The sequence below is a fragment of the Delphinapterus leucas genome, chromosome 11, assembly GCF_059928025.1.
Source record: "Delphinapterus leucas isolate spDelLeu-1000000601 "Yukka" chromosome 11, BTC_Dleu_Yukka2, whole genome shotgun sequence".
NCBI classification, from domain to species: Eukaryota; Metazoa; Chordata; class Mammalia; order Artiodactyla; family Monodontidae; genus Delphinapterus; species Delphinapterus leucas.
Window position 1 is genome coordinate 46873697 of NC_143139.1, and position 12043 is coordinate 46885739.

The 12043-nt window shown below is 34.4% G+C and overlaps 1 protein-coding gene across 6 annotated transcripts in view; it reads right to left on the reverse strand.

The window, feature by feature from the left end:
• Positions 1–12043, reverse strand: part of LOC111173812 (uncharacterized) — a 154657-nt gene that overhangs the window by 110513 nt on the left and 32101 nt on the right. For all 6 annotated transcript variants that reach the window (XR_016394969.1, XR_016394967.1, XR_016394968.1 and 3 more), the window contains exon 2: positions 2791–2982. Coding sequence is in view for 2 of the 6 variants with exons in the window: in XM_089920961.1 (XP_089777087.1) it covers positions 2791–2982 (192 nt within the window). In the remaining 4 variants the exon portion in view is untranslated. The remainder of the gene's footprint in view (positions 1–2790; positions 2983–12043) is intronic.

Genomic DNA, 12043 nt, shown 5'->3' on the forward strand with positions numbered 1-12043 from the left:
TTAATTTGTTTGTCAATGTAAAAATCTACTTTTTCAGAGCCTTAAAAAAAACCAAGTCAGAACTTTTTCTTCAGTGTCCACCAAATGAGAAAAAAAAAAAAAAAAAAACCCAGAAAACTATCCTCTAACATTGAAATCAACAGTGCAGAAACCTGGGGGGGAAAGTGGGGCTGAAGGTGGGGGACAGAGCAGGGGAGCAGAAACATGATTATAGACCACAGACAAGCTTGCCTTTTCCCATCTTCCAGGAGAATGTGAGTGTCAAGAACAAAGCCTATAATATTAGTAACTGGACTTCGGAGTATGGAGAGAGGAATAATGGGTATGATTATTAGGGCAAGCGATGACAGTCATTTCAATTAGCACAGGCACCAATAAAAACAAAATTGGAAATAAAAACAAGACAAAATCAACATGAAATTAACAAAAGTAGCCCCTCCCACTCTTACATGTCAAGAGTGTAACCTTACTGGTTTCTGAGCTGATAAACTGTCCTCAGAGTTGTATACTTTGCTTTACAAATAGCAATAAATAGGTCTGCAGTTTAACCCAAATCTTTAGTAAAACAAGTTTTACATTTATTTTTATAATAAGCTTATTATTTGTTTCTCTGTCTAGAGTACCTATCTAAGAACCAAATAGATTTAAGGTTTTTAACACCTAAATGTATAAGACCCAATCTGATGGCTGCAACCATACCTCAGAAAAAGCCAATTGCCCCTAATTTGGTTGATAGTTATGGAAGACCTGAAAATTGATTAGGTGCAGTTATGGAAGCCTGAAGGAGTTTCCCAGGGGAAGCCATATATCTAGATAATTCCCAAGAAACTTGAGTTTCATAAGAAATTATTACTGAAGAGTTTTGGGATCTAATGGTATTTATTATATTAACATAAAACACATAAGCTCTAATTGTAGGTCAGAAATTAAGATGCGAAACAAGGGAGTCTGCTTCTTCTTAGAGAATCTTACAGTACAGATCTTACAAAGTACAGAAAATCTCAAGTCTGAGATTTAAATTTCTATCTGTGTTCTAAAAAATACAGAGTCAAAGTCATATGCTGCTAGGAAAAAGTGGTCAAAATGTGAACCTTAGAAAAGGAGTATTGCATATTTATGGAGAATAAATTTTATACTGTAAATTATAAATAATGTACTATAAATTAATTTAATATGATAATGTTTTAAGTACTTTTATCTTTATTATGTATTACATAATACATTTTAATATAGGAAGACAATTTTTTATTTAAAGTTTGGCCATCCATCAAGGATTAAAGGCTTTTTAAAAATCTGCCTTTTTGGTACATTTTTTTTTTTTAAATCTCAAGATAATGTATCTGTAGGTCAAAAACTATCAAATATCTACAATTTTACATGGTTTAACCCCCAAATAATAATCTAATGAATATAACTGAAAACACAATAAAAATAATTTTAGAATATATAAAAAGAAATTGTCCTCCAAGGAGGACAAAATGAGAATGTTGAGGCAGCTAAACTGAATAATTACAGAAAGCCAAAGGCCAAAATATGTTGCATATTGCATTAGTATTTATAATATATTCTAAAACTGAATTGTATAGCTGAGCCCATGGGCTGCATTTTAAAGAAAGAAAGGACCTGCTAAAAATCAAATTTTCAGTATTTCCTCTGCTTAGGGATTTAGTCACAAAACTGTCAATATCATCATTAAATCAGCATCAACAATATGAAACATTTGTATTTTACATATTATGTAATGAAGTGGTTCATAGTAAATCTCTCAGTGATAATGGATTCCAAAGTGTCCGATATGTTAAACATATTTTCCTCATATACTATAAAACTTATCTGTAAACATAAGAAAATTATACCATGAATTGTGTTAAAAATTGGCTAACCAGTTGTTTTATAAATCAAGTCACTCGTATTATGAGAAAATAGAAATTGAATTTCAAATAATAAAAAGTATATATTTGGGGGCTTTTGGTTACATACAGTTTAAGAAGATCTTTTAACCATAAATACACACTTTGTCTTTCACCTTACATGTTTTAATTTGAGCTAGCCACAAAGGACCTCACTTAAAATGTCCTAGGAGGGATATTCTGTTTTATTTTCACTATATTAAAGTTTTTCAAAGTTTTTCTTTTGTCATGTCTACCAGAAGGAATCCCGTTACACAGCTACAGGAAGAAAGACAGGATGTGAGAGAGAGGGCAAAGTAGGAAGGAGATCTTCTGAAGTCAGATTGCTTTCATAGGCAAAACGTTCCTTCGTAGAAGTAAAAATGGTGAAATTATGGTGATAAGTCACATTTATCTAGCACTCAATTTTCAAAATACTTTCTGTACTCTACCTTATGTGCAGAGAGGGTTAGATGTATAGTACGTTATCATGGACCGAGATACAAAACAAACTAATAGGTAGATAAGTAGGTAGGTAAGTGACAGAGGAGATTTCTTCTAGAGCCTATACTAGGACATAAAAATTGGTTTGCCTAGAGCATGAATTAATGCTATATGTTTTTATATACTATATGACTATATGCAGTCATACACAGTTAATTTTCTATATTATATTTTAACACTTTATATTCACATGTAACAGTTATTTTCTACCCCCCAAATTAGAGTACTCTTGGCATTAATAATTAACCAAAGCTGTCTAACACAAACACACAGCATAACCTAGTCTTCATAATTAAACATTAAATCCAAAAAATCTATTTATAGTTGATTATAAAAAATTTAAGTTTTCCATTTATAAAATTCATCACAAATATCTTAGAATATTAAAAAATTGTACCTTAGGGCTTCCCTGGTGGCGCAGTGCTTGGGAGTCCGCCTGCCGATGCAGGGCATGCGGGTTCGTGCCCTGGTCCGGGAGGATCCCACATACCGCCGAGTGGCTGGGCCCATGAGCCATGGCCGCTGAGTCTGCGCGTCCGGAGCCTGTGCTCCGCAATGGAAGAGGCCACAGCAGTGAGAGGCCCGCGTACTGCAAAAAAAAAAAAAAAAAATTGTACCTTAAGAGACTAACTTTAAAAATAAAATTACAATTTTTACTGTCATAGATAAGAACAAGTAAAATACTCTTTCACTCAGGAACACAGCATTTGTTTCCCAAGTTTAAATAATAAGAATATTTCAATAATTTCCATTTCATAGATTTAATTTTTTATTGTAACATTTCTGGGGCATTTGATCTGTCACAAATCTGAAAATATACACTAATTTGATAAATCAAGTTCTCGATATATTTTTCCATGATGCCCCACTGACCTTTAGAAAAGATATGTTATTTTCTTTCTAACATCTTATCTGATCTCGAGAAGAACATGAGTAAAACACAAAAAGGCTTTGCACTCTGAATCTCAAGGTGACATTTAAGACTGACATCCAGCTAGCAGAAGATCTCAAAATTTTTTCCTTGTCCCATGGGGATAAGCAAATCATTAATATGAGAAGGTATCAGGCTAGTAAGTGCTTTAAATGTCAACAATAAAACTTTAAAATCAATGCAAACCCTGACAGGAAGCCAATATGAAAACTGGAGGACAAAAGTGATGTACTTTGAACAGCTAAGTAGCCTCACACTGTGTGAATGAACTGAACCTTAGAGACTGATTTATCAAGAAATCGAAACATCAAGATGTTGAACCAGTCCAGGCTCAGTGATTATCACATTGCAGTAGTTTCAGCACCATTTACTCATCTTTGCTCTACTCAAATGATGTGCTATAGAAGATAACTAGTTCTTAATAGATTTTAATCATTTTACACTGAAACCAATGACTAGACTCAAATTAATAGTAACACTAACCTTCATCCCAGCTTACCCTTCTCCCTCCCCGTGTCCTCAAGTCCATTCTCTACGTCTGTGTCTTTATTCCCGTCCTGCCCCTAGGTTCTTCAGAACCATTTTTTTTTTTTTTTAGGTTCCATGTATATGTGTTAGCATATGGTATTTGTTTTTCTCTTTCTGACTTACCTCACTCTGTATGACAAACTCTAGGTCCATCCACCTCACTACAAATAACTCAATTTCATTTCTTTTTATGGCTGAGTAATATTCCATTGTATATATGTGCCACATCTTTATCCATTCATCTGTTGATGGACACTTAGGTTGCTTCCATGTCCTGGCTATTGTAAATAGTGCTGCAATGAATATTGTGGTACGTGGCTCTTTTTGAACTATGGTTTTCTCAGGGTATATGTCCAGTAGTGGGACTGCTGGGTCTAAGTGAGAGAGTGGCATGGACTTATATATACTACCAAATGTAAAATAGATAGCTAGTGGGAAGCAGCTGCATAGCACAGGGAGATGGGCTCGGTGCTTTGTGACCAACTAGAAGGGTGGGATAGGGCGGGTGGGAGGGAGATGCAAGATGGAGGAGATATGGGGATATATGCATATGTATAGCTGATTCACTTTGTTATAAAGCAGAAACTAACACACTATTGTAAAGCAACTATACTCCAATAAAGATGTTAAAAAAAATAGTAACACTAACCTTTGCACAATATTTTATAGTTCACAGCATTCAAATAGAATTCTACATGATCAAGGAACAAGGAGATTCACAATTGATTCACACTTACTTTTGTGCTATTATTATGATAATGAACTTGAAATTGTTGAATACAAATGTTAAAAAGTGAGAGCTATGTGGTTCTAAAAGTTACTCCTGGTGTGCAAAATTTATGGAGAATTGTTCCAATTCCTTTTCAATATATTATTTTCCATTTCATACCTTATGTAATCATAATAATAGAATCAATAATATTAGTAACAATAGCTAACACTAACTGACCATTTATTGTGAGACATGCATTGACTGATTTAATCACCATTGTTACTACCCACATTTTACAGATGAGGAAACTGAGGCAGAGACAACACCAAGTGACTAAGATTTCACAACCTGTAAATGTTAGAACTAGGATTCTGACCCCAGAAACTACTATATCACATTTGTCATATATACACACACTATTTTAATATATATGCTAAGGTATTCATATGTGTGTGTTTGTGTGTTAAACTTGAAAATCATGATATAGTTGTCATATTGCAAATAGTAAAAAAAAAAAAAAAAGCAAAGTGAGAAGTAAATACAGTCTGCAAAAAATACCACCCTTTCCTTAGTGAAAAAAATCTTTTGATGCCAGTGTTCATACACAAGTGACTAATGCATACATCATTCTATTGGGCTTTGCTTTATTGCTCTTTACAGATATTGGTTTTTTTGTTTGTTTTTTTATAAATTGAAGGTTTGTGGCAACCCTGCTTTGAGCAAGTCTGTAGGCAGCATTTTTTTCTGACTTTGTGTCTCCGTGTCACATTTTGGTAATTCTTGCAATATTCCAAACTTTTTCATTACTATTATATTCGCTATGATGATCTGTGATCAGTGATCTTTGATGTTACTACTGGAAAAAGATTAGGACTTACTGAAGGCTCAAATGATGTAATAAAGTAGTTTTAAATTAAGGTATGTAGATTTTTTAGACATAATACTACTTAATAGACTACAATGTAATGTAAACATAAATTTATACATACTGGAAAACCAAAAAGTATGTGACTCGCTTTATTGCAATGGTCTGCAACCAAACCTGCCATATCTCCAATGGATGTCTGTATTTCAAATGTCAGTGACTGGAAAAGTAGTTCTGTGGGTTTTTTTTCTTTTCTTAAAAGAACCCTACGGAGTGTGCTTGCATTTATTACATAGGATTGGGTAACTGCAAAACACACAAAACTCCTCCAGGTGCACTTACATAAGCCTTTGTTAAAAGTAAAGGATGTGGTACAACAGAAGAACGTGCAGGCAACTGTCCAGGGCTTCCAGCCCCAGGGGCCTTTCTCAGTCACATAGAATGTACTTTGTTTTCATATTATAAACTGCCATGTTATGTACCAAGTACCTTGATTTCAAGAGAACTCAGGGAAAATTTACTCAGGGTAGAGCTCAGGGTCTTTCATAACCTGCTACTCAGGTAGAAACAGCCAGGCTGTGTAACCAATTAAAACAGGTACAAAACATCAATATAAAAGTTTCTATGCAGTGTAGACAAGGGTGCCCCCGGCGCCTCCAGGAAGTTTGAACTTTTAACACCACATTACGTATTACTAATTAATACATCTCATCCTTACCTTGGCCAAGGATCAGTTGCAGATTTCCAGGCATCCACAGACATAAGTGTAAAGTTTTCCTAGTCCAGTTGTAAGATAACAAGATCTAACAGACAGCTCACTGTTGAGTGAGGCAATTTATCGAGCAAGTGCTCAGAAAGTACCAGGGGCTCTCTGGACACTTAACTAAAACAATAACTTCTCTCTCTTTTGGTCCCGTGTCCTGTTACAAATATACCACCCTCCTTTGGAAGGAGTGATGGCAAAATTAAGAAGTTGGTATTTACTACAGATCTAAGGGTGGGGGGAACGCTCACAGTCAAAAAAATGAATGACAAAGTGAAACCCATTAAAGAGAAGGGAAAAGTGAGAACATGGGAGAGAGCGCCCTACGCTGGGGTTGGGAGATGTAACTTCAGTGCCCCTTTTCTTTGCTTCTTAGACAGATGCAGACACAAAACTAGATGATGGGATTATCAATAGGAAGAGACAAAGCATGAGACAACCCATCTGAGCAAGCTGGAAACTGAATATTCACTTACTGCTCAGAAACTGTAACATAAAATTCATGCTCTTCCAATGTGACTGGTGCCAATATAAATTACGTGACAGCTCAGAAGCATAATTTTTCCTAGATGTAGAAGAGAAGTTACAAGTCAGAATGTTGTTATGGTCACTTTTTCTCTGCCCTGTATGTAATAAACATGTTGCATTCACCACAATCCCTACCTTAGGATGCTAACTATATGTTACATATTGACTCTACGTTATTTATTTATTGCTGATGTGGTAACCTTATTATGCATCTGATAAATATTATAACTTCCTTTTTATTTTAAAATAAATATTATAAAGTGAGATTCAAAGACAGTGAGGCTTTTTCCCCTGTCGTGAGGGCTGGGTAGCTCTACAAGTGTTCAAGCCTATTGTTCAAGTAGGTGGAGGCTGATGGAGGTGGTAGACACATGTAGGTGGTATGCATGGAGAAACTAAAATGGAGACACACGATCCTTTAAAAAGAGTGAAATGTGCAGTCAGACTATCATCTCTACTGTTACTTATAATATGAATTATATCTTTTGTAGTATATCTTCCAATGAACTTGTTATGTATCTTAAAGGAAGCTGAAAGTGTTAATATCAAGATTCATACTGACCAAAACAGCTATGATAAAAGCAGCAAATTGTCTTTACTGCTATAAAATTTCCATATCCTCATTCATATCAAACCTGAACGTGAAACAGCAGGACATCAAATTACTTTTGCCTTCTTACAGCCACTCATGCGAAGTTTATGAAGAAGCTTCAATACTGATCATGCTACAGGGAGTGTGCAGAAATGAGTCTTCTAAAGTAGTGCTTATAATCAGTGAGCTACATCTTTTACTATCAACCGTTCATGCTGATACCTTTTTGGTAAGTAATTTTCTATTTCTGACTTTACTCTTTATAGCTGGGGTTGAGAGCCCTACAAAAGTAATCAGTGGAGGTCCAAACAGTAGAAAGTAGAAGAATGGGTTGAAAATCATCCAGGAAATGCACACGAGGGATATATATTAGTAAGTAGTGGGCATCCATCCACGAAGACTGGAGTATGAGGCAGAAGTCATGGTCTCTCAAAAACATGAGATACTTTGGAGAAAATACCAACCTCCCTTCCCCGGTGAGCAGAAGCCAATTTGGTCTTGATCATCAGGAACAAAATCTGGGCAAGGGAGTAGATGAGGCAGGTTTGGTTGTTGTTGTTGTTTGTTTTTGGGTTTTTTTATAGTAGGTTGGAGGAAAGATGAAATGAATCATCCTGCCTGGGTCAGAGGGTCAACAATAGAGATGGACTGATATATTGAATGTGGTAGGATGGTGAGAGAACAAAACCTAGATCCCAATTGAAGGGTCTACAGCAGAACCAGACAAGTTAGTAAGGCTTTAGAAAGTACAGCGGGGGTTTAACAGAGGAAAATGTAAGTTGAAAGTTGGAGTAGGAAGACTTTATTAAGTACCTTGGATTGTAAAGTAGCTGTGAATAGAGCTGAGAGTAAGGCAAGACTGATGTCCCAGAGAAAGTGGAAAACTAATGTGGAGTTAATTACAGGAGAGGAGGCAGAGATCAAGTTACTGGAAGCACAAAATAAGACTTTATTTTACTTTACTTTACTTTGAGACTAAAGTAAAAGAGCTATTTTTAAAATATTACTTACAGTAATATTAAGAATAGGTAAAACTAGTCACTTATACTCCACCCAATGACTCTCTGACAAATTGTTCCTGCCTTTAAGTAGCTATTTCAAAACAAGAGGAATTCCTTTAAAGATGGAGAAATTTTAGAGCACTCATTTCCAAAACAATACATTCATTCATTGTTAAGTTGGAAAGAATTTCTTAAAGATGAATGTCTCAGATACATATGCTTGCCTCATTTCTAAATAACATAATCATATTTAGGAAATACATTTGCCACAAGACTGAACATGAAAGTGTCTGTAATTATCTACAGATACAACAGTATGGAAAAAAATAAGGGACACACCTAGACTTGAAGATCCAGGAGAGTTTGTATCTGTTTTAATTGTCTTTTTACCCTGGAGTAATATTGACTTGGTACAGGTACAGTAATATTGACTTGAAAATGGTTTACCATTTTCAAAATGTTTCACAATTTTAATGCCATTTTAAAGTTCTTCTTTTAAATATGTGGCAAGCTTGAAATTGCAAAGCCAAACTATCAATAAGAGAAGGATAAAAGCCATAAGAGCCAAACTAACAAAAAAGCTATCTTTGCCATCTTGTACTTTTGTTACTGAGAAAGGGAAGATAATGTGTAAAGATCATCTGAGATGAAGACATTAAGAAAGGGGTAATTAAATGAAAGCATCTGAAATACATCTGGTAGTTCATTAAATACAGTATTCTGTTTTAACTAAAGACATACATGATGCTCTAGAGTGGTGCTTGAGATGTGGCTACTGGAACTGAGGAAGTGAATTTTTATTTAATTTAATTTAATTTTAAATAGCTACCTATTGAACAGCATAGGTCTAGAGAAAGTAAAAGTTGATCTCTAAACAAAGAGAGGAAACGTTTTCTTCATGTAGCACTTCATTTAAAAGTTGAGAGAAAAAATTTGAAAGCATCTTACAACATGCTCAAAACTCTCAAAATAAACTGAAATTAGTAGAAAGAGTAGTTTAAGTCAAACATACATGTCAAAAAGTGAGCATTTTGCTATATACTCACATATATGGGATTATAGGAACATTTTATAGAATGGTCAACCATCAAAAGAGAGTATGAAAATTTAGAAAATATGAGATATCAACATTAACACCATTGCGTTTATTTTGTAAATAGTTTTTGTGAAACACACCTGATCCTAGCTCTGTTATGAAGCTATTAGGGCAATATCATTACACAGTGGTTTAAACATTCCCAAAGTTACAAACTGCCCATCTAAGACCTTCAGTCTTACTCGAAATTGATATCTTTATTCAAGCGACAGCTCTTGATTTTTCACTATATGCATACCTTTGTACCAGGTAGTGATGGGAACTGCAAGAAAGAAAGAAAGAAAAGAAAAGGAGGGAGGGAGGGAAGGCGAAAGAACACTAGAAGATATGGAGCACTGGTTCCAAGAAGTATTTATAATCTAAGTAGGAAGCCAAAATTTACATGTCTCAAATGTTTGATGAACTCCTAAAAAATGGCATCAGTAATAAGGAAGTGATATGCAAAGTACCTGGGAGGGTTTGCAAGCTGTAGCAGTAGGAGAGTAGCTGAGTGCTTAAAAAAAAATGAGAAATGGGGGTGAACAAACAAACAAAAAAACCCTGGGTCTTTTAAAGCCTCAAATGTACATATATGTGTACTTCAGCATGAGTACAAACACCTATGAAACAGTCCATCCTCCATAATTTATCTTTCTATAATCTGCCTTTGACCTAAACACGAAATGGTGAAATCTGATTAGAGTTGACAGACACTGAAGTGAGAAATAGGATGGGTTGTTATTGTTCCTTTAAGTCTTGTTCCTTTGTTTTGTTTTCCGCTTTAAGCACAAGCAGCCAAGGTTATGTTGTGACTGAAATGCCTTTCAGTGAGCCCTCTGCCTGACAATCCCTATCACCGAAACTCTGTCTCAGATCTGAATATAAAAACCCATGTTATTATTAGGTTGAACCGTTCAAAATTGCCAATACTCGATCATTTCTTTATCTACAAAAATGTCAGTTTCAAATATTGCAACTTATAGAATCAGTAGGTGCAATTCAAAGAATCTTGATTTTAATAATAATAATCAGAAAAACAAAATTATACATTATTGTTTCAAACAGAATATTGAAATAAAAGCAGTTTTTATTTTTGTATAACACTGTAAATTGTTCCCATTTGCAGATTTTATTATTAAAAAATAGAAAATATTCCAACATGTTCTCAATTTCTTGTCTAAGTCCTGCTTTCGTTTGTTTGTCGTATAGTTTAATACTCCCTCCTTCATAAAAGAAAGACCTCGGTTTCCTAAAAAACGAAACTAACCAGTTTCTTTGGAACTTCAGCTTTCTTAACTGGATCATCTACTCCTTAGCAATATTTTTTTAAATACTGTAATACATTGTGAAGTATTATCAAATATCAGTAATTTAATAACGGAGAAAACCTTTTAGCTAAAAAATAGTTTAAAATATTTAAGGAGTGGGAATGTACACATCACAAATATGAAAAAATCTTCAGGAAATAGTAAATGACAAAAGCAAGGCACAGAACAGTGTACGGTTTGCTATCTTTTGTGAAAGAAAAAAGAGAAAATAAAACTATATCTATAAAAACGCTAACAGCATACACAATAAACTAATAACAGTGATAAAAAGGATGAATACAGGAGTGGGAGGAAAAATAATAACTGTGTACCTTTTTATACTGTTTTGATTTTTTGAACCATGTGAATGTACTACCTACTCAAAAAATTAAATTAAATGTTAAGAAGTATATAAAATAGGCACCAGTTTGCCCTTGTATTGTTTTCAAAATAAGAGTACAGCAGTTACAAAGATGCCTGGGTTTAACTATAGCAGCAATTTAGGAAAGAAATTCTCAAAAATGTTAGGTAAAAGATAACTAGTATATAGTACAGCAGTTCTTAAATTTTATTGTGCATAAAATATCCCAGATGCTTTGCTAAAAAATCCATAATCTCGGGGCCTAACTGATTATAAATGACTATGTTTGAACTGGAGTTTAAGAACGTCCATTTTAACAAACCCTAGGTAAGGGTCATGTAAAAACTGATTGACCCTACTCTGAGTAACCTTGTTTTAATGTTAGGCTATCTAATATCTTAAAATTTTATGCTATTACAATATTAACTAAAATAGTATTTCTGAAAATAGTAATTTCCTAACAGGCATTATTTTCCTTTTTAAATTTGATATGATTTTACTGTGTTCATTAGTTAATTTAAAAAGTTATTTGTGGGCTTCCCTGGTGGTGCAGTGGTTAAGAATCTGCCTACCAATGCAGGGGACATGGGTTCGATCCCTGGTCTGGAGAGATCCCACATGCCTTGGAGGAACTAAGCCCGCACACCACAATTAACTGAAGCCCACGTGCCTACAGCCCGTGCTCTGCAACAAGAGAAGCCACTGCAATGAGAAGCCTGTGCACCGCAAAGAAGATCCAGTACAGCCAAAAATAAATAAATAAAACAAATAAATTTTTTTAAAAAATTTTAAAATAGTTATTTGCAAGTCTAAAGTTTTCTTTATATTTAATATTAACTGGTAATCTTATACAGTAACCCATAAGAAGATACTAAAGAACCTTGCAGGTTTATCATTAAAAACAAAAACAAACAAACAAAAGGCTCCATATCAATTTTAGAGTGCATTTCAAACTTTTTTAAAGTGGAGTAATGGATATTGTTAATC